Here is a 26,348-nt window from a genome sequence, read left to right as displayed (position 1 = left end):
GCGCGCTCCTTCCCGCGTCCCAGCCGGCGTCGCACCCGGGCCTCCCACCAGCCGGCCCAGCGGGCCTCGTGTCGCCCGGACGCCTGCCGTCCAGCCCTCGGCCGCCCGGGGCCCGCGGCGTCCACGCGCGGACAGGAGGCGGGCGTTCCAGGGGGTGCCCCGCCGTCCCCGCCCCTGCCCGGGCGCTCGCTCCCTCTGCTCCCAGCGCTGCCCCGAGCGGCCGGCGCCCGACTCCGGGACCAGCTCGCCGCTGCCCGAGGCGCTCCGACCGCGGCCGCCCTCGCCAGCCACCAAGAAGCCCAGCCACTCTGAGGCAACGAAATTTTCACTGGTTTTCCCCCTTCTTACACGAGAGGTTCATACTCACTTTAAACTTGGGGAGAGTTGAGATATTTGCAATATGTACTTTAGGAATGAGAGACTCCAGGAACCTTTACCCACCCCCAGTCCTGAGCGTGCGGATCAAACGCTGTAACTTGAGCCCGTGCGCCCCGCGGCTCTGGGCGCCGGGCTCCGGGCGGCCTCCCCGCCTTTCTGGGCCCGGAGTTTGGAGCCGAAGGTTTACTGTTAGGTCAACTGCACTGCCACGCTAAAACAGAGCTTTTGGGAAAATGAGTTGCAAACATGGCCTGAAATGGTAAAATCCAATATGAAAAGCAAACGTGATGGCTTTCTTACTGTAAACACTGGAATCAAAGTGTTAATTTTTCGTTATCAGAGACAGAGCATTTTCGGGAATTCTGTCTTCATGAGCCCGGAAGAAAAATGTTCACTTAAAACACTGAAAAATCCTCTCTTCTTTGGTTATTTTGAAAAACTGAAGATACCAGAGTTCCAAATGCACCCTAATCCTGATCTAACTGCTAAGATTTCCTGAAATAAGTAACGTGCAAAGCAACACATAAAAATTAAACATCTCCTTTTCCCAGTCCATTTAAAGTTTCATTGAAAAAATACCAGGAAATCTTACTTTAGAGTAGCAGCAGGTGGATGGCGTCCTCCAGGTCACTGCGCGAGCGGCAACGAAGACCTTCGTGCAGACAAGTCAGGGCTTAATGATGAATGCTGGGATGTGTAGTTCAGGTTTCTTCCGAGTTTGCTGGTTCTGTTTCCTTGAGTTTTTAAGGATTCGCACATTGCTATACTCAATGTGTGTACGTGCTGCCGTCTAGTGGAGCTCAGGTCGAACTGCTAACTCCGAGTAAACGGTGAAAAGCGGAAAAAGTCCCCGCAGCATGCTCAGGACTGGAAACCACTCCCTTGGCTTTGACCCCTCTCAGTCCCTGTCGTTTGTGTCTACTACGTGCTGTTCTGCGGTGTTCAAGATGGAATGAGGCAGAAGTCGCATGTGGAAGACGGCAGAGCCGCGAAACAGAAGGAGCCCAGGTCACTGAAGATACTAGAGCCTTCTCTCCTGGCCCTTGACATGATTGCTGAGAGGGCAGCACACGTTCTCTCGCGTTGAAGGTATGGTTGTGGTTCTCTTGTGACGCGCCGTCTCTTCTAACACTAATACACGCTTAGCGGCGGAATGCAGGCGTCCTGACTGCGCTCGCGGTGGCGTCAGGGAGCAGGTTGAGCCTCAGTGGGAGTGTGGAGGCTTCAAGGAAAGAACATGCTGGGTAAGAGCAAAAAGCCAAGTCTGGCTGAAGAGAACAGAGACACAAGAAGGAAAGGAAAGGACTGGGTCACGTGAGCCCTCTACACTAGGCTTCGTAACTCCAACTTTCTCAGGCAGGTAACTGAGCAGAGTGAGTGTGCAGGTGGTTTGTGCATGTGCTGTTTAAGTGGGTTCACTCAGCACCCACCCAACTCACTTTCCCCTGCCTCCTACACTGTAAGGGTGATAAATAAATGACAAGCAGTAGGCTATATTGGAGGATATGAGGAAGCCATTTGGTTTGAAACTAATTTGACCTGGCCTTGTTTTTCCAGAAAGGTCTGTTGAGCGTGCATTGTACATCTGCTTTAAACGCTTACAATGTCCCAAAGATAAGAACAATGCCCTTAAAGATAAGGAGGTAGCTTCCCCCTACATCGGCATTTCCTTTAATATGCATCTCTCCCTAAACTAAGGATTAATTACGGACCTCCTGTGCTCACCGTGTGACTACCCACCTTGTGACCACTGACCTACTGACCTCTGACCTGCTGGGCCAGCAAAGCATCTCGCGATAATTGTAAAAGGGATATTCCTGCCATATATGATGGATGCTCTTTGTTCCAAGACTGTGTATAACCACTCGGTACACCCCACTTCTTTGGTGCCCTTCCTTCCTTGAGGGAGGAAGGCCCCAGGCTAGTCCTCAGACCTGACTCATAATAAATTCACCCCAATTTTGATTTGTAGATTGATGTGGATTATTTGTGTCAAGGGGCTGAAAACAAAACTCTCAAATTGCCAGCTTCCTTTGCTGCTAGGGTTGGCCAATGAAATGTGGGCTGGAGTTTCTGAGGAGGCCTTTCTTCTTGGATAGAAAGGCCTTTGGCTTTTGCTCCTTCCTTTTTTTTTGGGGGGGGGGGGCGGTCCTGGAACGTGGATATGATGCCTTGGGACCTAGCAGCCATTTTGTGACTTGGTCTGAGGTCAGAGGCACACACTAAGGACAATAGAGAAGAAAAGGAACCTAGTTCCTTGAAGACAGGCTTAAGACAAAATCCCTAAAGTAACTCCTCTGGACTTCTTATGTGAGAAAAATAAACTTTAGTCACTTTTCAGGTTTTTCGTTCTTGGAGTTAAGTGTATCCGTAACAGTCACAGTGGTTAAGAACAGACTGTGGAGTCAGAAAGATGCAGGTAAGTCCCACATCTTTCCCTCACCAGCTAAGTGAGTAAGTTACCCAGCTGACCAAACCTGTTTCACATCTGTAAAATGAAGGTAGGCATAGCACCTACCTCAGGGATGTTGTGAGGAGGAAGGACTTGGCATGTACAATATTTGTTACATTTGTACTTAAAAATGTGAATGATTATTAGAAATTCAATTATAATGGATGGTAAAAATTACCCTTAAAGATTTTTTAAAACCCTGCCCTAGTTTCTGCTTGTGTTCACATAAGGTCTTTGGTAAAACTGTCTCTCATTGCCCCACTGTAGCTTCTAACACTGGGTCTAATGACTGTAATCACACGCAGCTGTGCTCCTTGTGTTCCTAACAACATCTTTCCTTTCTTTTTTTTTATGCTTTTTTTTTGGTGAGGAAGACTGGCCCTGAGTTAACATGTTACCAATCTTCCTCTTTTTTTTTTTTTCTCCCCAAAGCTCCAGTACATAGGTGTATATCCTAGTTGTAGGTCATTCTAGCTCTTCTATGTGAGACACTGCTACAGCATGGCTTGATGAGCGGTGCTAGGTCCACGCTCAGGATCTGAACCAGTGAACCCCACGCCACCAAAGCAGAACATGCGAACTTAACCACTTGGCCATGGGGCCAGCGCCAATACCTTTCCTTTGACTTTTGAGGATTTTGGAATAGACTTTTTATGAATATGAGAGTTCCCTAATCAAGGCCAACTCAGGTACCTCTTTCTCGAGGCAGCTGTCTTCAGCCTCCCTTTATTCACAGATCTTCAACAATTATGCTTACTCTACGACCGCCTAAGTCACATGGTATTGCAGATATTTGCTTACCCCTCTGTATAGTCAGTGGACTAAATTTGTTTAAGGTTAGGGACCATATCTTTTTCACCCTTACATTGTGATCAGCTCATATTAAAAGTATGAGTTATTTGTTTTCCAGCTACAACATGAGTCCCACAAAGGCAGTGCCTTTCGGTGCCTAGACCAGTGATCAGCACACAGTAGAAGGTAGTTAAATATTTGAGTATGAATGGCAGGCTCTCAATAAGTTTCCTGAACATGATTCTGCTAGGCTCTCAAGAAAATGTTTCCTATGAACAATACTGTATTTTGTCTTCTCTGGTCCTGACTTGACTTTTCAGATTTTAGTGTTGTCTGACCATCTTATTGCTTTTTAACATTCTTGCAAGTTTCCATTGCTAACTTGCATCATTGTTCCTTCACAATCTTTCATCATGACACTGAAACTCAGGTCATAAGAGTTAAGCAACATTCTGAGGGAGACATCAGCAAGATGGAGGAATACAAAGTCCCAGCTCTTTTTCCCTGACAGAGACACTGTCTTAACAGCAATACATGGACCAAAGTATCTTTGTGAGAACTTCAGAAGCCAGGTAAGAAGTTGCAGTCCCCTGGGTAAGGGCAAAGCTAACAACTTCCACCCTGAAACTAGGCAGAAGAGCCCTTTCATTTTCCCTGCGACCACCTCTCCCCCAAGCCAGCACAGCTCACCCCTGCTTACAGCTCCTCCATCGTGAGGAGCAGGGGAAAGAAAAGAGAGGAAAATTCATTCACAGTTCCGTCTTTTTGGAGAGCTGCCTGAAGGACTGGTTTCTGCCTCACTTGACCCGAACTGCTGATGGAACTGGCATGGTCTGGCACCAGACAGAGCCTAGCGTGGCTCAGCACCATCAGGAGTAGGTGCCCAACTCGAAGCTTCATCCTCGGGAGGGAGGGAGGGAGGAGAGTAGAGCGTGTGTCTTATGTGCCAGCGTCTTGGAGGGCTGCCATTGGGACTGGTTTCTATCTCGCCTGATTTGGGGTGCTGATGGGAGCTGACGTAATTTGGATGCCTGGGGGCCAATGAGAACAAAGGAGAGTGGGGTGGCTTCCTGCTGCAGCACCAAAGAAGCTGCAGTACTACAGACAGATATTAGAGGGAGCAAGAGATTATGAGCTCCTGAAAAAGAAACTGGCAAACCTCTCTAATTGGCAAATCACACACACAAGCCTAGAGAGTCACATCTGCCCAAAAGCTTTCAGAGGGCCCACAATCTGTAACTGGGCTGACTGATGAAGGTCTGCCCCTGTATGAAGCAGCCCACAAAGACTGGAAGAGGTGGCTATTTTTCAAATGCATAAAAGTCAGCAAAAAAATCAAAAGGCACACAAAGAAACAGAGAAACACGATGCAATCAAAGAAACAAACTAAATCTCCAGAAACCAACTCCAAAGAAATGGTGACCTATGAACAAATACCTGACAAACACTTGAAAATAATAGTTTTAAGGAAGCTCAATGATCTACAAGAGAACACCAATAGACAGCTAAATGAAATCAGGAAAATGATGCACAAACAAAATGAGAATATTAAAGAGATGGAAACTATAAAAAAAGGACCAAACAGAAATTCTGGAGCTGAAGAATACAAATAACTAAAATGAAAAATTCACAGAGGGGTTCAATAGCAGACTTGATCAAGCAGAAGAATCAATAAGTTGAAACCAGGTCATATGAAATTACTCAGTTAGAGAAGAAAAAAGAAAAAAGAATAAAGAAAAGTGAAGAGAGCCTAAGGTACTTATGGGACATCAGCAAGTGGACCAATATATGCATCATGGAACTTCCAGAAGGAAAGAGAAAGGGACAAAAGATTTATTTGAGGAAATAATGGCCAAAAACTTCCCAAATATGAGGAATGAAAGATATCCAAATTCAAGAGTTAAGCAACATTCTACTAGACTGGATATCTGAAGACTGATCTTTATATATATATATATATATAATTTCTATTGAGTTCATAAGAGTTGACATCATTGTGAAATTTCAGTTGTACATTGTTTCTTGTCTGTCATCACATAAGTGTTCTCCTTCACCCCCTATGCCCACCCCTCACCCCTCTTCCCCTGGTAACCACTGAACTGTTTTCTTTGTCCATGTGTTTGTTTATATTCCACATGTGAGTGAAATCATCTGGTGTTTGTCTTTCTCAGTCTTACTTCCCTTAGCATAATTCCCTCCAGGTCCTTCCATGTTGTTGCAAATGGGATGGATCCATCTTCTTTTAATGGTTGAGTAGTATTCCATTGTATATATACCACATCATCTTTATCCAATCATTGGTCAATGGGCACTTGGGTTGCTTCCAGGTCTTGGCTATTGTGGATAGTGCTGCTATCAACACAGGGGTGCATATGTTCTTTGGATTATTGATTTCAAGTTGTTTAGGTAGATACCCAGTAATGGAATAACTGGATATGGTATTTCTATTTTTAGTTTTCTGAGGAACCTCCATCTTGTTTTCCATAGTGGCTATACCAGTTTGCAGTCCCACCAGCAGTGTATGAGGGTTCCCTTTTCTCCACACCCTCTCCAACTTTTATTTTTAGTCTTAGTGATTATAGCCATTTAAACAGGTGTAAGGTGGTATCTTAGTGTAGTTTTGATTTGCATTTCCCTGATGATTAGTGATGTTGAACATCTTTTCATGTGTTTCTTGGCCATCTGTATATCTTCTTTGGAAAAATGTTCATATCCCCTGCTCATTTTTTGATTGTGCTGTTTTTTTGTTGTTCAGTTGTGTGAATTCCTTATATATTATGGAGATTAACCCCTTGTCAGATATATGATTTGCAAATATTTTCTCTCACTTGGTGGGCTGTCTTTTTGTTTTGATCCTAGTTTCTTTTGCCTTGCAGAAGCTCTTTAGTCTGATGACGTCCCACTTATTTTTTTCTTCTGTTTCCCTTGTCTGAGAAGACCTGGTATTCAAAAAGATCCTTTTAAGTTTGACGTCAGTGAGTCTACTACCTATATTATCTTCCAGGAGTTTTATGGTTTCAGGACTTATCTTCAAGTCTTTGATCCATTTTATTTTTGTGTATGGCATGAGATAATGGTCTACTTTCATTCTTTTGCACGTGGCTGTCCAGTTTTCCCAACACCATTTGTTGAAAATACTTCCCTTTCTCCATTGTATGTTCCCAGCTCCTTTGTTGAAGATTAGCTGTCTGTAGATGTGTGGTTTTCCTTCTGGGCTTTCAGTTCTGTTCCACTGATCTGTGTGTCTGTTTTTGTACCAGTACCATGTCATTTTGATCACTATGGCTTTGTAGTACACTTTGAAGTCAGGGATGGTGATACCTCCAGCTTTGTTCTTTTTTCTCAGGATTGCTTTAGCAATTTGGGGTCTTTGGTTGCCCCATATGAATTTTAGGATTCTCTGTTCTGTTTCCATGAAGAATGTCATTGGGATTCTGATTGGGATTGCATTACATCTGTAGATTGCTTTGGGTAGTATGGACATTTTAACCGTGTTTATTCTTCCAATCCATGTGCGTGGAATCTCTTTCCATCTCTTTATGTCATCATCTATTTTTAAGACTGATTATATTTTTAATGGCCTTAAAGTCGTTTTATTACCCAGGTGAACATACCTACTACTTTGCATTACTCTTATTCAGTGGAGGAGTGAACATCGTAGAGAATCAACCTGCAGCTCTGTAATCATGTCTTGTTTGGGTGCAGAGGAGAAATCAAACTCCCAAGGGACAGGCCTGAGGGACAGCGTTATAGGAAGGCACAGTTTTACTTCACCCTAGTGAACCTGTGACAGTGTGTTAAGGTAAGGGAAATAACCAGTTCATAGACTTTAACAGTGATGGCTATGATACAATTCATAATCTCTCCCTTTGAATAAGTCTTCTTACCAAAGAGCCAAGAATGCCTTGAAATCACTAACTCTGTTCTAAACCTTATGCAACTTGCTGTTTTATATGGTTTTTCAAAGTCATATGATATAAAAGTACTATCAGATACTCTCTAAAACCACAGTTCTTAACCTCTTATAGAGTAACAGACCTCTCAGAGAGTATGTTATAAGAAAGTAGGGACCCTAGTATCCTAGAAAACTGAATCCACACACAAAAGATAAAATTTCCGAGGTTTTACAGATTGTGTGAAGCCCATCCATAGATGCTTTATGTGTTGTGGGGAGCCCAGGTTTAGGAATTTTGTTAATTAAATGATGCTTTAATTTATGTATTATCTAAGTCACATGTGGATAACTTTAGATTAATGAAAATGTATACATTTTATGTATATACGGAAAGACTGGAAATTTCCTTCAATAACTTTATTCTTTACAAAATATATAAATAAATAAAACAATTCAACTTCTAAAGTATTACCACATTCAGGAAGAAGGCAGTCTATCACCATTCTAAATGACTGGAATGCCTCAATTTCTAATGGCAAAGTGCAAACTGAATTGAAATTAAGTTGGACTGTGACATCATTGCCAGGGATAGAAAAATAAAGTAACAAATACAGTCATTTCTAAATAAGGAACACTAGGCCCCTAGAAAAGTGACAGCAGAGTTTACTGAGTCTTGCACTCGGGCACAGCTTGTCCTGAGGAGGCGTGCCAAGGGCCTGGCTGAGGATCCACACTCTCTGCTCCAGCAGTTTGTTCTTCTGAGAAAAAAAATAGAAAGCAAAAGTCATCTTATTAAAAAACACGTTTGGTTGCAACACAACATGCAGCTTATATACAGTTTACCTTACAGCTGAGGTAATGTTTTCAAATTGATAACCCATTATGTTCTCCTGCTGTTCTTTAACATCTTTCAACGGCTTCCTCTAGCATGCTCCCAGGATGAAGTAAAAATTCCTCTCCACAACCCACAAAGTCCTGCGCATCTGGCTCTTCTCTCTCTGGCTTCACCGACTTCACCCAGAGGAACCTGTGTGCACTGCGCTCTGGCCACACGTGGTTTTCCAACCCTTCCCCTGGTTACGTCTCTCCCAGCTGGGCCGACCCTGTTCCCTCTGCCTGAATCGCCTTCCCCTCCCCTCTTTGTTAAGCTAACTCACCTTAACCTGTTAGATCTCAGTCCCCTTCTTCCAGGAAGACTTCCTTATATTCCTAAAACGACCTATTAAAAACTCATAGGCTTTTGAACTCTAGAACTGTACCTTTTTTGACTACTTGATCACCGTCTATACCCACTAGACTGTGAACTCCAGGAAGGCAGGGGCCATATCTGGTTTGGTTATCAATGTACCATCAGGGTGCAATATGTGACACATAGGTGGAGACCAAAAATTTCTGTTCATTGAATGAATATGTAAATGATATAAGTCTATGATCTGGCTTGTGTAAAATGAATATAATGCTACTGGAAATACTGGCCCATTGAATTGATAAGAAGGTCTTTTGCAGTAAAAGTAGTTATGTTTGTAGGATGGTGTCTCTCTGTGTCCTCGAGAGCTGCTTGTCTATCTGAGGGAAAAGTTGAAGGTTCAGGAGGCAGAATAAGACTTCCCTCGGGGTAAAAAGTGATTTCACTTCAGTGCTGTGCTTTGGAGAAACTTCTCACAGAGACAGCAAATGACATCTCTGCAGTGCAGCTTCTCCATGACATCTTCTCTTGTCTAAAACTTGCCCTTTGGGGCCACAGGTGACAAATGAGTTCCAACCGTTATCCCCGATCCCCAAGTAACCAGTATATTTACCCACCTGGCCGGAGGCCTAGACTTGAGTTATCAAAATAGCGAACTGGGTGAGGTGCTGGGAAAGACTTTGATCGGCCATCAAAAAACCAAGATTTCGGTGAGTCCTTTGGCACAGGATCTTGTAAATTCCGTTCCTTGCATTGAGAAGGCGTATGCTGTCTCTTTTGAGAAGCTGGTCCGGTCACTTTAGGAGACTTTGGAGAATTCTCACAAGTCACTTCTTTGTGAGCTTCTCTTTTAAGAGTTCTCTCCTTCCACATTTTGACCTCATTGGAAAGATGATGATTATTGCTTAAATGTGGGGAAAAATAAAAGAGACTGTAAGACTGCTCAATTCCAGAAATATATTCATATTTACATAAAATTTTTTTTCTTAATTGTGGTAAAATATATGTGACATATAATTTACCATTTTATCATATTTACATTTTAATTTCAACCTAATGCTTCCTAAGTTTGGATTATTTCCACAGTTCAGAAAATGAAATGAGGTCAATATAAATTGAAAAATTGTAGTAAATCTCCGTGATCACAGAATCTTGAAAAGTATGATATTAGGTTTCAAATGAATCAGTGATGTCATCCAGCGTGGTTTACCTACTGATACTCTGTGGCAATAATTTGATAAGTTAGTCTTCTGGATGGATGAATCTTTAATGTACCTTTGTTATTTTAAAAGATATATTACACTGTGCTTTTCTGGATTACTTATAGTGTTGCTTCCCACAGGAAATGCTGCCTGCATTTATTCACTCCTTCAGAGAAGCCTGGGAAGCAATCCTAGGCCCTGCTCTCCTTTCTTTGATCAGTCAGCCAAGTGTGTTGATACAACCTCACACTTTTGGGTTCCCCCATTCTGCTCTAGCAGCTAGAGACGCCGTATGAGCTCATTAGGCCCCAGCTTCAAATCCTCCAGTGGTGGTAATCCTCCCGTTACATTTAGGAGACCACCCCAGCTGCCTCAGAATGACCTGCAATGTGTAATCTGGACCAGTGGCCTCTGGCATCGCATCTTGCACTTACTCTGCCTCATTCTGTATGCTCTGGCCACACTGCATGTCTTTCTGTTCCACTTTCCTCTTTGACTCAAAGCCTGTGCACATGCTGTTCCCTCAGCCTAGAAGGCTTAGCCATCTCTCCTGTCATCAAGCCTAACTGCTACTCATTTTCAGATCTACTCTTACATATTAGTTTCTTGATCACCGCCCCTCCCCACATCTAGATAAGGTCTGATCCCTCTGTTGGACCCTTTCATAATGTCCTGTTTGCTTTTTTTGTTGTTTAATAGCCTCACACAGAACAGTAGCTATTTGCATATTTATTTAATGCCTATTTTTCTTCTATTGCATCATTAGTAAAGATTAGCACAAGATTCTAATCTTTGGTAGAAGCCAATTAATTAAATTTTTTACAACTGTTTATAAAGGTTAATGGGCTACAATAATGGACCTCAGGGATTCTCCTTTGAGTAAAGCCTCACTGACTTGGGCATATTTGTGGCATATTTAAGCTCCCCTCAAAGATCTTGGTTTACTTTTTGGTTCTTGGCTTAGTTAAAAACAGGCTTAGCTAAAATCAGTTGATGGGCCAGCCCTGTGGCCTAGTGGTTAAGTTCCGGGCACTCCACTTTGGCAGCCTGGGTTTGGTTCTCGAGTGTGGACCCACATCACTCTGTTAGTGGCCATGCTGTGCTGGCAGCCCACATACTAAAAATAGAGGAAGATTGGCATGTTAGCTCAGGGCGAATCTTCCTCAGGAAAAAAAAAAAGTCAGTTGATGGATAGCAAACCTCTGGAATGGTGCTACCATATTCTCATTCCTTTTAAAAAAGACACATTACATGAGCTCTAAAAATTACTTCCCCTATATGTGTGAGGGGTTGCCCACTGCAAAAAATATATATGCATGTGTAGGCATCATCCTCTCCCACACGTACCAGCATAAGCATAATTCCTGTATCAGGTAAGCAGATCTTACCTTAACAGTTCATTCCTTTGCTTTGTTAACTGTTCATTTTGCTGCTTTAACTTAGAAATTTCCTTTTCTAGCCGTATATATTCACTTTTCAAAATAAGAGCTTTTGTGCTTTGTACAATGCCGCTGCCACCCCCACAGGTTAAGGGTTTCTTTGAAGGCTGAGAATCAGTATGTTCTGATATCACTGTGGGAGGCAAACACACAGACAGGTGATAATTTTAATTATCTCCAAAGTTCACAATAAAGGAAACATTAGTAAGTTCAATAAATCACTATAAAAAACAAAACATCTCAGCACCATCTCCCTGAACGTCATCCTTGACTTCCTCCTCTTCCCTCACCTCCTATGCCAATTCCATCATGGATTCTAAGTATCTGCGGAACCCCTGCTTCTCTCCACCCACTACCTCCACCACCACCACCTGCTAGGATCACTCACGGTGACGGCAGCAGTCGGAGCTGCCCTTCACTGTCTACTCTCGACGCCAGTGGGGTCCCCTGGAGGGCTGCTTCCACCACACAGCGTGTGTGGGGTCCACCCCAAGGCAGTCAATGTGCTCCCAATACTCAACACGTATTTGTTAACTAAATAAACCTTAGACTGCTAGTAAAGAATATACTATTCAGTATTTTACACCATATGTGTACAAGTAATGTAAAGAACTGTTTTGTAAATTTTAGGTAAAATTGCATAAAAGTGTGAGGTGCTTAGAAAGTGGAACGATCCACTGGGTCACTGACTGTTTACAAGGGAGGGGCAAGATGAGTGTGGGGAAGACACTCAATGTCCATTTCCTTTTGAATTATTCTGAATTCAGGTACAACACGTACCTGAAAGTCACAAATTAGAAGGAATTATCCTGACCCTTCCCTAACAACAAAAGTTCTATTTTTACCCCTTGAAGTTTTCCAGGTAGGAGCTGCAATTATCCTGCAATGGACACTAGGGCAGTTCAAACTAAACAAGCACCAGACAATGCGTGGACAATAATACACACAAACATCATCTTGCATTTGCCTGACATTTAGAATTTTCAGTGTGCTTTCACACACAACTTTTAGCCTGATCCTTACAAGTCTATATCCAATCTAGAAGGTCAGGCGTTCTCCTCATGATTTCACAGGCTGTTAAGTGAGGGCAGTCAGCTTAGAGAACTGTTCGTGACATTAGTTCAATGCTGGACCCACTACACAAAGCTGCCCCAAGTACTGTTCAGCATTCTCTCTTTTCAAATGAAACATAAGAGACAGAAATATGGGAAAAGATACAGTTTGAGGAATGTATATGCAGAAATTTGATGATTAGATTTGAAAACTGTATCTAAGGTAAGTTTCAAAGAGTTTGCCAGAAAGCATCAAGTCTGTATTTTCAGTACCAACAACAAGTAGGATAATATTTACTGTATACTGACTATGTTTTTACAGTGCACATGGTTAAAATCTATTGAGATATGCTTGTGTTTTATTGGGAAGGGTACGTCTACCTTGACAGGTAAGTCATTCTTGTATACTACTGAAGGTATCTTCACTAATATGTAAAGATCTGATAGCGCACAGGTTACATTCATAGTTTTTAAGAATCTATAATGGATAAATAGTTGAGATTACAGGAAACTTAAGGAGGTATCACAGGATAAATATGATCTCAATGAATTCATTTTAAAAATAGTTCTTTATAAATTAGTGATTAACAGGTTTATTCTTGACTGTCATATATATAGTAGCAGTCTTCAAAATGTGTAAGTATACTGAGAAGTAAGATGGAAAAAGATCTGGAAATATCAGCATTTTCTACTTACTTGAAGTATCTTGGGCCTGCTGATTTCGTCTAAGATTTTCTCTCAATAGCCTTATAACTTCTTTTTGATGTTCTACAGTGGCTTTTGTACAAGTAATTCTATTAAGAATAACAACAGAAATATGTAAAAGGCCAGCAACTAATTTTTAATGGAAGAATAAACAGAACTGCTGTCAAGAATTTTCTGATAAGATACATCACATTGATATGATATGCATAAGCAGCAGTAGGTAAGCCCTCACGATACCCCCTGGTATCATGCACTTTATAGCCATAAATAACACCATCAAACTGGAAGTGTTCTGTTTGGCTGCAGGGGCAATTTTTTTTTAACATTGAGAAACCAATTCTTTTAAAATTTCTGAAAGCCCAATAGGTATTATTAACTGGATATTGAGCAAAATTACATTCAGGGGCACCATAAAACAAATAATTGGGTTGTTATCATGAGGTCCTAGAAACCTCTTGAAGGTACAACAATTACCAAAGCGTAAAACCAAAAGCACCTTCCTGTATATACTGTAAGGAAAGCACACTCGACTGCAGCTCTGATCTGAGGTGACACAGTCAGAGGTCACAGTCTGCTCATTGCACCCAGGAGAAAAAGACATTCTGTTAATTATTTGCTTGAGTGTTAATTGGCAATGCTAAATTATGAGACTTTCTGCCTTTCTTAGAGACTGAAAGTATCTGCTGATTCTATTCTATATAAAATTGCTTTGCATTTATTTAAAAAAATTTTTTTCTTTTGAGGAAGATTAGCCCTGAGCTAACATCTGCCACCAATCCTCTTTTTGCTGAGGAGGACTGGCCCTGAGCTAACATCAGTGCCCATCTTCCTCTACTTTATATGTGGGATGCCTACCACAGCATGGCTTGACAGGTGATGTGTAGGTCCACACCTAGGATGGTGAACCCTGGGCCACGGAAGCGGAATGTGCAAACTTAACCACCGTGCCACTGGGCTGGCCACTAAAATTGCCTTTTTAATGATGCTCCACTAAAACCAACAGTCCTATCAATAGAAGGCTGGTTAGAATGCATGAAGATTCAGAGTGCGACTTTTTGGGCAAAATTAGATATCATCATTAAACATTTATTAAACATTTACAGGAAGAATAAAAAGTGTGAGGAGTCAGAGGTGACATATTAATAAGTGGCAACATTATATTTCTAATTCAGTTTCCTTGACTCTCTGTTTAATGTTCTTTTCATTATGCTATACCACAAAGAACTTTAGGCATGCTATTGTATATGGTACTATACATAAATAAATCAATAAAAAGGGAATATGCTCTTGGGCACTAAGTACTACAATTTAAAAGGAAATAAAACCTTACACAAAAATACAATAGGAAGAACAAATGAAATTAAGAGAACCAACAGAAACCTTAGACAAACTGCTAAAAACACACACACGTTCTTAATATTCACTTTCAAACAAAAAAGGCCATTTTTAAGCTGTTCCTATATGATTGAACAAGAAGTATCCAAAGACATAGTATGTCAGTAATTGATCAGAATTGTGCTTGTTTTCAAAACCTTTGCATACATAATGAGAATTTAATAACTTTAAAATCTGTAGATGTTTGTATTTATTTTATAAAAAGCAATAACAATATCTTAATATATTTTAAATTTATACAGTTTAGAAAGGAAATTTAAGCTACTAAAGTCATATTCAATTAAGACAAAGACATACTCCTTTTCAAACTCCTTGGCATTTCTCATCTTCTCTAGGTCTATTTTCACCAGCTTTGTTTTGAGCTCTTCAATTTCTTCTTTATAGGGCTTAGCTCCTAAAGCAACTTTGTCCTAAAGGTTTTAGAGAAAAGAGAAATAAAGTAATTTTAGAGCAGTTTCAAAGACTTGTTAACTACCTAATATAGTAGGAACATTTTAAAACAGCAAACTCCAAACATATGAAAAGGAGGAAAGGCACAAATTTTAACCCTAAAATGAGTAACAAATAGATATTTGATGTGAAGTACATGTGAAGCTATTGGAAGCTAATGTGTAATTAGAAAACCTATGACTTCTATTTCTTAAAACAAATATTTTTCCAAATTAAAAAACAATATACTTAAACAAAATGAAACAGAAAGGTTGAAACGAATGAAATGGGTAGATAAAGGTAAATCAGGAAAATAAGACAAGAGATGAACAGTAATATAAATATCAAAGTAGAACTGAATTCAAGGCACAAAATATTATATAACATTATTGGGGATATTCTGTACTCAAGGTTGGTTCAATCTAGCCATACATCTACTTCGACTTAGAAAAAAAATCAGTCATATATACATACAAACATATACAAAAATCTTTTTTAATAAATAGGTTTAATTTTTTAGAGCAATTTTAGGTTTATAGACAAATTGAGCAGAGTACATAGAGTCCCGGTAATACCCGTGTCCTCCCCTAGTTTCTCCTATTATTAACATCTTAGTGTGGTATGATTGTTACAAATGATGAGCCAATATCGATACATTATTAACTGACGTTCACAGTTTACATTAGAGTCTATTGTTTGCATTGTATAGTCCATGGGTTTTGACAAATGTATGACACGTGTTCATCATCACTGTATCATGCAGAATAGTTTCACTGCCCTAAAAATCTCCTGTGCTCCACCTATCCATCCCTCCACCCTCCCCCAGAACCCTTAGTAATCATTGATCTTTTCCTGTTCGCCTAGTTTTGCCTCTTCCAGAATGTCATACAGTATGCAGTGTTTTTAGATGGGCTTTTTAAAATTAGCAATGTGCATTTAAGGTTCCTCCATGTCTTTTTGTGGCTTGATGGCTCATTTCTTATTATTGCTGAATAAATCATTCATTTCTTTTATTGCTGTTACCACAGCCATACTATGGATTACTATTATATATTGAATACAAAAATAAACCCATCTAAATAGGGACCCAGAGAGCTCTTCATTCCTCTAGGCGTTACCCCCAGTGCCTATAAAAACATTTGCACACACACGTAGTTAGCAAAGACTAAAAAGATGCAAGCTTCCAAAGCTGAGATGCTCAGCTTAAGGAGGTTGCTGACTAGGTCAGATAAGCCCATTCTGGGAGGAGCCCAGTATTTGCTCAGTCACGGCACCAGTAAAATACCCTGGCTTTCTGGACCAGATGCTGATATCAGGGACTCCTTGAGCATATGACTGGCTGGAGTGGTGTCAGTTTTGTAAGAAACTGCCAAACTCTCTTCTAAAGTGGCTGTACCACTTGCATTCCCTCCAGCAGTGAGCAAGAGCTCCTGGCCCCACTCCTTGCCAGCATTCAGTGCAGTCAGTGTTCCGGATTTTGGCCATTATATTTTGAGATACAGTGGATGTACAGTGGTATCTGTTTTTTAATTTGCAATTTTCTAATGACATATGATGTGGAGCATCTTTTCATATGCTTATTTGCCATGTGTGTATCTTCTCTGGTGAAGTGTCTGTTCAGATCCATTGCCTATTTTTAAATCAGGCTGTTTGCTTTCTAATTATTGAGTTTTAAGAGTTCTTTGTATATTTTGGATAACAGTTCTTGATAGATATGTGTTTTGCAAAGATTTTCTTCCAGTCTGTGGCTTGTCTTTCATAGGGCAAACATTTTTAATTTAAATGAAGTCCAGTTTATCAATTTTTTTCTTTCATAGATTATGCTTTTGGTGTTGTATGTAAAAAAAGTCAATGCCAAACCCAAGGTCACCTCGATTTTCTCCTACGTTATCTTCTAGGCATTTTCTAGTTTTGTGTTTTAGATTTAGGTTTACGATCAATTGAGTTAATTTTTGTGAAAGGTGTCCAGTTGTTCAGCACCGCTAGTTGATAAGACTATCCTTTTCCATTGAATTGCCTTTGCTCTTTTGTCAAAGATGAACTGACTATATTTGTGTGTATATATTTCTGGGCTCTCTATTTTGTTCCATTGATCTATTTGTATACATTTTGATTTAAAAGTTCAAAGAACTCTAAAAATATTTATTCATTTATGACACCTAAAAGAAAATTTCAATATATTCTAAAAATGGAGAAATTGCAGTAATTTTTTTGCCACAATATAATGAAATAAATTAGTCATATATAACAGTTTTAAAACAATTCTTGAGTAAAAGAAATTGAAATTGGAAATACTCTCTTAGAAATGAAAGACAATGAGAATTCCTTATTTCAAACACACGACGTGTGCCCAAGCTGCACTCAGAAGCGCTGACAACCTTAAACATCCTCTAGCTGCCTGAGGAGTCTGAGCGCCTGTGTTCTCACTGAACAGCACCTGCTCATCCTATTTTAGATGGAGTCTGCTGAGAAACTTTCTTTGCTCTACCAGAAAAAGAATTCCTTTGAGATTCTGATTTGAATTACATTAACTTTAGAAATTAATTTGGGAAAAACTGATGGTTGTACAGTATTTAGGTTACAACCTAGGAAATGGCATATTTCTTATTTTAAACCACATGCTCTCCTATATTTCCTTTTAGAGTTTTGTTGTTCTTTTCATATATGTTGCCTCATTTTTTGTTAAGGTTAGTCACTTGAGCATTTTATATTTTGTGCCAGTTATAAATAAGATCTTTTTTTCCCACTGTGCAGGATGTCCCTAAAGTACTAGCACAGTTTGAATTTTTAACAAATTTACTGCTACTTGATATAAATAATTTGTAAAGATACAACAGAGGAAATGTATCAAGATTTAAACAAAACTGTTAATGAGTCATTTGTTCAAATTACTTTCTTCTATATTCACTTAATAAACCCTACATTATATTGGACAGCTATATCCAGGTGAATTAAAATAGTGGTGAATAGGTTAAAAGTTAATATCTTTGCATTTCACTATGCCAAATCTCGAGTTAAATATACTGTTGCATTTTATAGAATATTTATATAAAATACAGAAACAGATTCTTAAAAATTCAAACTGTATAAAGATTTTATGGATACCCTATACTTTGCTTTCTTTCCTCATGGATGCTGTACAATGGCATACTCTATTATATTATCTAAATGGTTACTTTTAGTATGCAGGAAAGATATTCCTCTCTCCACAGACACCTGTATCAATCTATACTGAGTGTGGAGAAATTTGTCGCTTACTCCCTCTTTCTTGAAACACTAGCTTCACTTATATGAAGAAACTGGAACCACTCTGTTGCCCAGCCCCCCCTTTTCTTTTTCACTCACTGGCTGCTCCATCTCAGTATCATTTGGTTACTCCACATCTCCTCTCCATTATGCTTATGCCCTTGTCCAGTCTCATGATTTTTATATGCTGATGATTCCCCAAACTTAAACCTCTCGCCTATATCTTGCTCAGACTCAGATATTCAATTGCCTAAGTCATATCTCAACTTGGGTGTCCCCAGTGGGCATTTCCAATTCAGCATGTCCAAAACTGAACTTTCCTGGTTTCAAACTTCCTCTTCTGGCAGTCTTTCCCATTTCCGTATGTAGCAACTCTATCTTCTTGGCTGCTCAGGCCAAAAACTTTGGAATCATCTCTGACTCCAAGAAATACGAGAGGTACATGTTTGGCTTTCTCTTTGATAAATTGAATCTAAATATTTTGCAAAAAAAAAGAAATATGAGAGGAAGAGACATGTGCCACTTCTGGGCCAGAGCCTTTATGAGTACAGATTTTAAGACAATTTTTAGCTTCTCCATCTTGACCCTTTTCTGTGAGCCTGAGCACGGACAGCTTACAACTGGGCTTTAACCATGCAGATGAAAACAGCACCAAGGAAGTGCTGGAGAAACAAGATGGGAGAAACGGGGGCCTCTGAATGACCATGTGGAAAGGAGCCACTTGCCAAGCTGGAACCCACACTTTTACGTGTGAAATAAGCTTCTATTTTGTTTGAGCCATTGCATTTTGTGGTTCCCTTTGTTGTAGGAGCTGGCACGTCACTAACAAACACGCCTTCCTGGATTCTATTTTCAAAGGGCAGCCTTTAAAAATTTAAGTCAGACTATATCATTTTGCCAAAATCCTCTGATGACTTCCCATCTCATCCAGAATAAAACCCAAAGTGCTTACAAACAGCTTTCAAGATGCTTTATGATTTGGCTCTCTGCTACTTCTCACCTATTTCCCCTTCTATCCTTGCCCACGCTGCTCAGGAGACGCTGGCTTTCTTGCTGTTTCCTTGAATACATCTCTACTTCTGTGTTGCGGCCTTCGCATTTGCTACTTCTTTTGCCTAGAAGGCCCTTCCCTACCAGACAGCTCACACCATCACTTCGTCATCTTAATTGTGCGGCTCTCCTCAACTCCCCTTACAAAATCACACTCCTACTCACACCCACTCTCACCCTGCACCTATATACCTCTGTCTGGCTTAATATTTTTCCATCGCACTTCTCACCGTTTAACAAACATATATACTTGTTTATTTTCTGACTTCATGAAGCAGAATGTAAGCCTCTTCAAGGAGGCTTTATTTTTTTTCCATTGCAGTACACATGGCATCTAGAACAATGACCAACACATAGTAGGTATTCAACAAATACTTGTTGAATGAATAAAAATGTGATCATTTAGTTATTTGAAGTATTAAAAAATTACTCTCAAAGATTTTAAAGCTTTACAGTTGATTTTCTTGGTTTTTAGCTATACTAACAATTTCTAAAAACAAAATTAAGATTATTTTCTCTTGCCTCTCTGTTTCATGTCTCATTGAAAGAACCAGAATTTTTAGAACAATGCTAAATAATGAAAAGAGTAGGCATTCTTGGCTTGTTTCTAATTTTGGAATGAAGAGAAGAGACACTGGAGCAGGAACAGTGAACAAAATGCCTATTAGGATCCGACCCAAGTAGCAGAAGAGTGAGAAGTAGCTGTGGCTCAGACGAGGAAGGAAGGCTGTGATGAAGGAGGGTGCAACTTGTGTAACGGCATTCAAGCTCAAAAACATTTCAACTCTGCTCTTTCTAGAGAAAACAGGTTAGATTAAGCCCATAGGCTACCAGGTGGGACTCAATAACAGGGGATTAAGTAGAAAAAAATATAATTTTAAAATGTACTTATCTAACAGAGTATTAAATATTTAGATAAGCATATTTTTTTGAAAAATAAAAAGAAAGTCTCAACAAGAAAAAAACCAACAACTCAATTAAAAAGTGGGCAAAAGATCTGAACAGAGATTTCTGCAAAGAAGATATATGGATGGCCAACAGGCTCATGAAAAGATGTTCAACATCATTAGCTATCAGGGAAATGCAAATCAAAACTACAATGAGATATCACCTCACTCTGGTCAGAATGGCTATAATTAACAAGACAGGAAACAACAAGTGTTGGAGAGGATGTGGAGAGAAAGGAACCCTCAAACATTGCTGGTGGGAGTGCAAAGTGGTGAAGCCACTATGGAAAACAGTATGGAGACGCCTCAGAAAATTAAGAATAGATCTACCATATGATCCAGCTATCCCACTGCTGGGTATTTATCCAAAGAACTTGAAAACACAAAGGCATAAAAGATAGATGCACCCCTATGTTCATCACATCATTATTCACAATAGCCAAGGCTTGTAAACAACCTAGGTGCCCATCAAGGGCCGAATGGAAGATGTGGTATATATACACAATGGAATACTACTCAGCCATAAGAAATGATGAAATCTGGCCATTTGTGACAACATAGATGGACCTTGAGGGTATTATGCTAAGTGAAATAAGTCAGAGGGAGAAAGTCAAATACCATATGATCTCACTCATAAGTAGAAGATAAAAATGACAAACAAACACAGAGCAAGAGAGACTGGATTGGTGGTTACCAGAAGGGAAGGGAGGAGCGGGAAGGGCAAAAGGGTGATTAGACACACGTGTGGTGATGGATAATTGGTCTTTGTGGGGTGAACATGATGTAATCTACACAGAATTCGAAATATATTATGATGTACACCTGAAAGTTATATAAATGTTATAATCCAATGTTACTGCAATAATAAAAAATTTAAAAAAAAACATATTTATGAAAAAATGTTTCAATATTCTACTAGAGATATACAAACATACATCCTCTACATTTTTGGCATTCAGAAATTAAAGTGAAAATAAAAAATTTCCTTACTTTGAAAAGTAAAAAAATTAAAAAAAATTAAAAAAATAAGATATATTTTAAACTGTCAAGAATATTTATGTTTTTTAAAAATAATTTTTACAGGAAGATGAAAACAATCATTATTTGGCATGAAAATAAATGTATGCATTTATTTATATTTATTATGCATAATTTATAAAATTATGCCTTTATTTATAAAATGAGTTTTAAGTTACCTGAAGTACTTGGATCATTTCTTTTGTTTTTTCAAGGCATTTATTTGATTCATTAACTTGTGATTGAAGTTTTGCTATTATATCATTAGTCATCTCAAGCTCTTTCTGCATCTTTATAATCTTGTCTTCCTTTTGCATGGCAGTTTCTTTAGCTTCACGTAGTGAAGTTTCCAGCTCTTGAATCTTCTATTAAAAAAAACACACATATATAAGGTGTGCCTTGAAGACAGAATCACAGTTTATATGAAACAAAGATCATATATAGGTATTAATCTTTCAGATTGCATCAACATAGGATAGATGGAGACTCCAAATGTCACTCAATTTATACATGTATTATTTTTTTCATTTAGAAGCTGATCATTTAGGACTAAAAGAGGCCCAGATTTTATATAAGGTTAGTACTTATTTTATTTACTAGTTAGCATGGTGCTAAGCATATTAAATAGGCACTTACATTTTAAATTAACACTACTTACAGAAAGTATATTTGTTAATTGACACTTTAGAGGAATACATGTAACATATCTTTCCCTTTATTTTTATTACCTAGTTTTTATGCTGAAAAATACAAGTATGTGGAAAAATCCAAAGGCATATAATTAAGATTAAGTTCCCCCATCTCAGAACCCCCACTGACTCTAAAGCGATGACTACTAAACTCTTTCAAGTGTATCCTTCTAGAAATTTTCTATATGTATCTACGCATGTGAATATACAGTTTACAAAAACAGTAAGTCACACACACAATAGTGTGTAAGAAGAAAGTTCACACAGAATAGCGTGAAAGAAGAAAGAGCCAAAGCAGGACTGCATTCGAACATGAAGAAGACAGATATGACTACAGAAGAACTATACAACTTTAATGTAGACCATGAAGACACTGAAATTGTTAAAGGTTTTGTTTCCCTTGGTTCAGTCATCAGTTTAAATGGAGACCGCAGCCAAGAAATCAAGAGAAGACTGTGACTCAGAAGGGCAGCGATGGAAGAATCAGGAAAGATCATCAACAGTAAGGGAGTATCATTAGAGACCAAGGCCAAGATTATCGACACCCTCGCATTCCCAATTACTATGTGTGGGTGCGAAAGCTGGACAGTGAAGAAGGCTGACAGGAAAAAATGGACTCATTTGAGATATGGTGTTGGAGGAGAGCTCTACAGATACCCTGGACTGCCAGAAAAATGAACAAGTGGGTCCAAGAGCAAATTAAGGCTGACCTATCTCTGGAGGCAAAAATTGTAAAACTGAGACTATCCTACCTTGGGGACATGATGAAAAGTAAAAGGCAGCAGGAAAAGAGGAAGACGAAATACGAGATGGAGTAATTCCAGAAAGGAAGCCATAGGCGTGAGTCTACAGGAGCTGAGTAGGGCTCTTGACAGGATATTGGACATCACTCATTCATAGAGTTGCCAGGAATCAGAGCTGACTCTACAGCACATAACAACAATAAATATATACTTCTGGTTTTTTGTGGGTTTTTATTGCTGAGGAAGATGAGCCCTGAGCTAACTTCCTCTTTTTTTTGCTTGAGGAAGATTAGCCCTGAGCTAATATCTATGTCAATCTTCCTCCATTTTATATGTGGATTGCTGCCACATCATGGCTGCCAATGAGTGGTGTAGGTCCGTGCCTGGGATCTGAACCATGAACTGGGCCGCCGAAGTAGAGCATGCAAACTTAACCACTATGCCATGGGGCTGGCCTCCTGCTTTTTAAAAAATTAAAAATTTTATTTTCACTTGATAATATATTTTCCAGATCTTTTCATTATCAACACATAGATCTCTCGCATTTTTGTTTTCATGGGTAAATATATCCTATTTCATGGAGGTACTATAAACTAGTTAACCTGTCACCTACTAATGAACATTTAGGTTATTTCCAGTTTTTTATAAATACAAAAATATCTTAATTTGTTCATATTTATAAGACTGTTCACATATACACACATACAGGTTTTCCTGGAAAACGTTTCTTTTTGGTCCACCTGGAATTTACTTTTGTTTAATGAATGAGGTAGGAGTCCAGACTTATTCTTCTAAGATGGCTAGTTGGTTGTTCTGATTCAAACATTAAGCAGACCCACAAAAAACCCCCTGAGTTGACTGCTCCTACTGTCATGCACTGAATTCTCCTACTTGTTTGGGTGGACTGCCCAACTCTCTGCCTGCCCCACTGCTCTACCTCCACATCACTGACCTGCTCTGTGCTACTCTGATTTGGCCTAATTATCAAACTAATAACATACGATTTATTATCTGATGGGGTATTTCCTGGGGTCATTGAAAATGGGATTTCCTTGTGCTTGTTTATCTTATTGCTTTGAAAGATGGGTTTCATATTTCCACTATTTTTACCTCTACAGCTGACTGAGGTCTGTAGTGATCAGCAAATCAATAAACTCTATATTAGTGATCTTCTAGTTTCCACTAGTAATAATTATTAAACTGGCAGTTGATGTTTTATTATAAATATTTATTTTGGTAAAAATGCTAAGTTGTAATTCACTCGGGTTCCCCACTAAGACATGTGTGCTAACAAAATAAAACAGCTTGTTTGCTGTACAGATTCCCAAGTAAGGGCAGTTAATACAGTTATTGGATTATTCAAATAATGTACTGATTCTTGGGCACAGGTTAATCTGTATAAGAAATTTATTATACTTTTAGCCTCTTCCATTTTTGTTTTGATCACATTAACCAATATTAAAGACACTGATGATAATTAGAGAAAAGCTAAATTGCTCTTTCTCTCTAAACTAGTTTGGTACTATAGACATAGATTATAATTTAATAGAAAGTCACATGATTTAGAAAACTTATAATGTATGGTAATAACACCTTAAGTGGTATACATACCTATTAATCAAATTAAGGCATGAGTTACTTCTATTTTATAATTCAAAGGTAAGATCTTATATAACATGTAGCTTTATGATTAGTTGAGTGAGCACCCCAATAGAACTATATTTAAAAAACAAGTCCATCATGCGTGTTCCCTAATACCTTCAATACTGTGATTTTGCTCTGAAATGTTACATATGATACATCTTTAACTCTACAATGAAGCTGCAAATTGAAAAACATCTTATAAGAAATCTCATACCTCTGTGGTTAGTTGTGTAGCTCTTGATGTGACATGAAGATTCTTATCGCCTTGTGTAGTAGGATTAACAAGGGCACCAGATGTTCGAGAGATCTTCAAAGTTTGATAGTTTTTCAACAGTTTTTCATTTTTCTCTTTCACTGATTTCAGGTCATGTTCCCATTCTTTGGCGATGGTCACATTTCTTTCCTCAAACTCTGTTGATTCATTCATTATAGCCTATTGAGTAGTAAAGACAACACTATAGCTTCTAAAATGAATTACATATTAAAAAAACCACTATGGAAAATACTAGAGTTCTAGGACAAGGCATATGTTGAAATTCATTATTCAGAACATTCTAGAATAGTACTTTAAAAGAATGTGAACATTCTTTGTGGCTTGCACCAGTTCCTGACATTTCAGAAGATGCTGGATATTGATTATGAGAATAAAAGAAGAATAAGGACTAGAGAGGATTCATATTGATTTGCAAGATGATAATCTCATTCTATTAGATCAGCACTGACATATGAAGAGGAATCTGAAGAACTGGTCAGGTTAAAATCATTATGTATGTTATGACATATATAATGTCATATATAAACATTAACTGACATCTAATAGCAGAGCATACCCAGTAAACTTAATAACAATCTATTTTTCTCTTTCATTTCAAACCTCAGTGTTTATAAGGAAAAGAATTTACTGACTTTTTGTAATCTGAAAATCTTCTATTTCCGTGCAGGGAGTAACAGCCAATCAATACCCTCGTTACATCAAAGGCTGACTCACTCTGAAATTGCTTCTATCATCTTTTTACTTCCTATTCCTATGGGATGTACTTTTTGCTCTCATCATGAATGCCTTCTTGGCCTTACCTGTATCTTTCTTTGTGGCTTTATGGTAGTTCTGTGAGATGCGGATCCTAAATTAGTTGTGTTCTTGCTGGCACCCTGGACTCTCCTTGGTTCTGGACTACTGACCCCACACCACACCAAGTTATCAATTGCTATGCTCAGATGGTGGAAGAAGCCACATATCCATGCTGATCCACAGAGCAGAAATCTCTACTTTCTAACCACAAGTGAGCCCTCAATATTATGAGAAAAACACTGAATTATATGGAAATTATCTTATCCCAAACACTGGTTTTATGCTTTTCTTCATTGATTGTGGACCATTTTTTTTTATTTTAAAAGCTCATTTACTGTTTTGCTAGCTTGGGGTATTTGACAAATGGGATTCACTATCCACAGGAAAACCTTTTTTAAAAATGTTATCTACATTTCAATGTGATTTAAGTATAGTTTCCAGATGAAATTAAAGTGTCAGGAAAGAACTACCCAAACAAATGAAATATAAAACCAATCTTAGGAGCTATAATATTAATCTAGCTCCCTTTGCTCCAACTGCCTATATAACAAGCAACTTTCTGATTAATGACAATTTTACCAGGTGTATGAGGTAGAGATTACTTCAGAAAGCCGAATGAATCTTCTCATCAGTGGAAAGTAAAACAAATTAATAAAACTGATCTCAAGCAATCTTGGTTCATATGAATCTGTCCACAAGGGCTGGTCACCTTGGGAACAATGATACAAACCACATGTTTGAACCTCACAGTTGAAGGATCAGCACGTATGATAGCAACAGCACCGAGGTGAGAAGCACAAGGCCTCACTAATTAGTGGACTAGAGCTGTCTTTGGCTTGACCACAGGTGCTGCCCACAGCCCTGAAACAGGCTAGCATCTCACCTTGTTTGAGGATACTTGGGGGAAAAGGCTCAGGTCCTACGGAAGCGAGAAAGGACAGAGGAAAATGGCAAGATTTGAGGTTTCACCAGTGGAAATGGATTGTTATACTGCAACATTTTATTATCTTCTTTACAA

General features: G+C 39.0%; 2 protein-coding genes across 9 annotated transcripts in view; both read right to left on the bottom strand.

Moving 5' to 3' along the window:
• BDH2 (3-hydroxybutyrate dehydrogenase 2) overlaps nucleotides 1-1,262 on the bottom strand; it is a 30,160-nt gene extending 28,898 nt beyond the window's left edge. Inside the window, exon 1 of one of the 2 annotated variants that reach the window (XM_008540125.2) lies at nucleotides 971-1,262. The gene's annotated coding sequence lies outside the window, so the exon portion shown is untranslated. Of the gene's footprint in view, nucleotides 1-367; nucleotides 506-970 lie in introns of those variants that run through there. The other variant, XM_070614118.1, reaches the window with a different exon arrangement.
• Nucleotides 1,263-7,919: 6,657 nt separating this feature from the next.
• CENPE (centromere protein E) overlaps nucleotides 7,920-26,348 on the bottom strand; it is an 85,515-nt gene continuing 67,086 nt past the window's right edge. For all 7 annotated transcript variants that reach the window (XM_070614097.1, XM_070614098.1, XM_070614100.1 and 4 more), the window contains 7 exons: nucleotides 24,476-24,694; nucleotides 21,365-21,550; nucleotides 14,794-14,906; nucleotides 13,093-13,190; nucleotides 11,294-11,477; nucleotides 9,321-9,607; nucleotides 7,920-8,275 (listed from right to left, as the gene is read on the bottom strand). In XM_070614097.1, coding sequence (XP_070470198.1) covers nucleotides 8,181-8,275; nucleotides 9,321-9,607; nucleotides 11,294-11,477; nucleotides 13,093-13,190; nucleotides 14,794-14,906; nucleotides 21,365-21,550; nucleotides 24,476-24,694 — 1,182 coding nt within the window. In that variant the 3' untranslated portion in view covers nucleotides 7,920-8,180. The remainder of the gene's footprint in view (nucleotides 8,276-9,320; nucleotides 9,608-11,293; nucleotides 11,478-13,092; nucleotides 13,191-14,793; nucleotides 14,907-21,364; nucleotides 21,551-24,475; nucleotides 24,695-26,348) is intronic.

The sequence above is a fragment of the Equus przewalskii genome, chromosome 3 (genome assembly GCF_037783145.1).
Source record: "Equus przewalskii isolate Varuska chromosome 3, EquPr2, whole genome shotgun sequence".
Taxonomy (NCBI): domain Eukaryota; kingdom Metazoa; phylum Chordata; class Mammalia; order Perissodactyla; family Equidae; genus Equus; species Equus przewalskii.
This window is presented reverse-complemented; position numbering and strand designations above follow the sequence as displayed.